This window comes from Cyprinodon variegatus, unplaced genomic scaffold (assembly GCF_000732505.1).
Source record: "Cyprinodon variegatus isolate N-32 unplaced genomic scaffold, C_variegatus-1.0 Scaffold625, whole genome shotgun sequence".
Classification (NCBI taxonomy): Eukaryota; Metazoa; Chordata; class Actinopteri; order Cyprinodontiformes; family Cyprinodontidae; genus Cyprinodon; species Cyprinodon variegatus.
Window position 1 is genome coordinate 57,622 of NW_015151078.1, and position 3,770 is coordinate 61,391.

General features: G+C 39.1%; 1 protein-coding gene across 1 annotated transcript in view; it reads left to right on the forward strand.

The window, feature by feature from the left end:
* The window catches only part of LOC107096454 (homer protein homolog 3-like), a 34,800-nt gene that overhangs the window by 19,040 nt on the left and 11,990 nt on the right, over window positions 1–3,770 (forward strand). The window contains exons 6-7 of the mRNA XM_015393116.1: window positions 3,144–3,152; window positions 3,390–3,523. Coding sequence (XP_015248602.1) covers window positions 3,144–3,152; window positions 3,390–3,523 — 143 coding nt within the window. The remainder of the gene's footprint in view (window positions 1–3,143; window positions 3,153–3,389; window positions 3,524–3,770) is intronic.

Below are 3,770 nucleotides of genomic sequence, written 5' to 3' on the forward strand. Positions count from 1 at the left end.
CATATACACAAGCCGCACCGGACTATAAGCCGCAGGTTTTTTATGTTTAATGTCCGTCTTTCTCGCTGTCATTCTGTCTCGTACCACTCGCGGTAGAAGTCTGCTTCACGCGGCTACCGTACATGTGTGTTGAAGCAAATGTGACGTCAACATGGTGGACGGTAAAATTCATAGATATAGGTATTACCCTGGTGGCCGTTAGCTGTAAAAGTCCATAGATAAGCCGCAAGGTCGAAAAATGGGGGAAAAGTCGCAGCTTGTAGTCCGAAAATTACGGTATATACATTATAATGATTATATTTCATAGTATTTCATAAATGAATTATTCATGTACTTATTTAAAAAAAAATTATTAATATATTTTAAAATAATGGGAAGATTGATTTAATTGACACAATTATTCATAAGGGATTTTTTTTTTTTTTTTGGTATTTTTATTTAATTCCAGCAGTTTTTATTTAAAAATGTAACTAAAAAAGACAGCTGTTCTATTGATGTCCCCCCCCCTCCCATCATCTTTTTATATCAGAAGCAAGCTGTAGCTTTATGCTCAATTGCTTATAAATATATATAGTCACATTATTTGCCAAAAAGACCAATATCCATTTGATTATGATAAAGTAAGGCTAGTGCGGAGTTCAAATTAATCGGCTGTGTCCTCCGAAGGCCAGACTGGTCGTCCGATTATGTCATAGCGCAGCGCTGGGGCCTGTTCGGATTGGAAGACTCGTTATGTGGCTGACAAACGCAGCATTCTTTATGCCTGTTTTGAAGGACGGGTCCGGTGTTTCCTACGTAGCCTTGGGTATCTTTTGATTCATTGCGAGTCCAAACAAGCCAGCTGATCTGTGCTCAGAGGATAAAGGTAAATGGTGCCGATCAGTGGTGAATATTATGGGGGAGTGTTGGCCTATTGGTTAGAGCAGTACGCTGGTGTTATGAGAAGGTTGCAAAGACCAGGTTCAATCCCCACAGGCTCCACTCCGGGCTCCTGACCATAATCCTTAAACCCACACTGCTCCCCAGGCGCCACACGATGGCACCTCACTACTCCCTAAGGGGATGGGTCAAATGTAGACTGTGAATTTCCCCAATGTAGGACAATAAAGGGATTTACATTTATAATTGCAGTTTAATATAATACAAATATGTGAATAGCTCCATCTGAAATTAATGTTGTTTTAAATGATTGAGCCAGATTGGGGGGGTAATGTTTGGTTTATTAAAAGGTTTTATCCGTCCCTGAGTAAATAGATGATTTTACATTTAAGCTCAGGTTCTAATAGCTCTGCAGTGTGGGGACTTTAAATCTGATATTAGAGATGATGGTACTGCTACTGAATTCCTTGAAAATGTTATTAGCACCCAGAACAGTAGTGAGAAGTCCGTTATTCAATCTTTGTCTGCTTAGTGTGTCAACTGTTACAGTTGCTAGGCAACATAGCGTATGGGCGGTGAAAGCCGGAGAAGGCTAGACCTGTTTGAATCCGTAGCCAAAACTCTTCCAGCCTCCTTATTTTCACGGACCTAGAAGGACCCAGTCCAGGTCGACGGGGTCCTGCAGCCTCTGCAATCAAAGGCACCCTATATATTCCTTCTGATAGTCCTTCTTGAGCCTAAATAAAACCTCCTTACGGATGTGGCACCATCTGCTGGCAGTATGACTGTCAGAGGACTTACAACGTTGGACCTAGAATTCAAGCAGACACAATAGTTTGAAACAAGCATTTATTAAAAAACCACGTGTTGCTGGTCATCATGGGCGGGCTCCCTGGCAGAAACGGAGACTCAGGTCAGTGACTTCAGAACTGAAACGGGGAAGGTCAATGTGCATGAAAGTCACCCACCTGGCAAAGATCAGTGTGAGCCCAGAAGAAGGGGTGAAGTCCAGAGGAGCGGAACTCCGTAGCTTGTTACTAAACCAGAACCAGAAATCCAAGAGAGAAGAGGAGCAGCAACCAGCAGCAGCAACAACATCCAGAGGAACCAAAGGATCCAGAGGGATCAATCCAAGCTGTGGTCAGGAGTCCAAGGTTGACAACAAGCGGAATCCAGGTAACAGTCTGGAAAACAGGACAGGCAAACGGAGCAGAACAGGGGCGGCCAAAACCCAGAAGTCCGGGGGGAAGAAACAGGTCAGGAACAGGCAGAACTAAACACAACAGAGTACACTAAATTAGTCTCGCTAGAATCTCAAATAGTCTGCAGCAATGGCTGGGAACACGTGGCTTAAATAGAAGCAGGAACAGGTGGATCTGATTAGAGCTGATGAGCACAGGGCAGAGCAAACCCAACCTAAGGTGCCAAGATTATGACAATTACTGAACTAAACAAACCCAGATGCTACTGTGGAAACACTCAGACTGTTTTTCAAGTACAACTCAAGTTTTTTCATTCCTTAAATCAAATATCTTTTTGTAACTTTTTATGCTTGAGTTTGTACTTTTCTTTTTTCGCAACCAACCCGAATTCCACATCCAATTGATCAATTGTATGCATATAAACCATCCAATAATTGTATGCAAATAATCCCAGTTACATGAAGTTATAATGGTAAATATAAACAGAAAGGCTACATAAAAAACGAACTAAAACAAAGCTTAATAAACAAAAATAACAAATATAAATTTTTGCCTCTTTTTATAATTAAATATAGAGTAAATGGTTGTTTTTGGAGGGGGTGGGGGAGAGTCTGCATTGTTATTTTTGAGATCCTGAAATACATAATTGTGCCATTTGCGAAGTTGATTTAACATTTATTTATTCATCTAATAGATAATTCAAATATTGAATATACCATTAAATGTTGGGAAGCGCCATTAAACATTTGAATGTCTCATTATATGATAAAAAATTACAGTTACTAATACATGTATGTATTTAAAAATGAATTACTTCACTTTATATTCCTAAATACATGATGAACTAATATATATAAATATTTGTAGGGGGTCTCCAGGCTGTTGCAGACTGACTTGTCGTCTGAATGTATTTAAATGAATAATAAAAAGATCATTTTTAATGTTAAGGTTGGCACTTGACTGATGTTTTCAGCTGAATTTATTTTAATGACAATAAGCAGGGTGTATTTATTATTAATGAATTTTTTTTTGTATTTCTTCCACTTCCTGGATCTCATCTAGTTCTCGCAGGTGAGTTTATTTATGCTCTATGTGTAGAAACTGTTGGGAACAATTAAATTGTACATGTTTAAATCATCAAGCTAAAAACTGCATCTTGAATGGTTTCTTTTTCTTTTAGTTCAAATTTTGCTTTAAAATGATTTCTTAACACTTTTAAGAGATTCTCCACTCCATAAGGAGTTAGTTGTTTGTTTGTGAAAATGCCATGTGGCATCAGGAGAGTCCATTTACTGACGTGTCTCTCAGGACCTCTCGGATGAACTCCAGTCTCCGCCAGTGATGTGCGTGAATGGACCAGAGGACAAGCTGTTCCGCAGCCAGAGTGCAGATATCACCCTGGCCTCTGAGAAGGAGAGGATTAAGAAGATGCTTTCAGAAGGGTAATGGAGTCTAAGATATTCTATTCACATTTGACACTAGTTTAAATGTCACATTTCATTTGCCCAGAAACAATTCTTACTTGCCCAGTATAATGTTTGATCAATATAGTTCCTAATATTCATTTTTGTATATATATCAATGAAACATCTTTGTTTTTTAAATGTTTTTTTGTAATTCAGTAAGTTTCCAGGTTCCTGGTGTGTATCTGCATGCGTCAGATAATGAACTCCAGCCTACATTACCGTG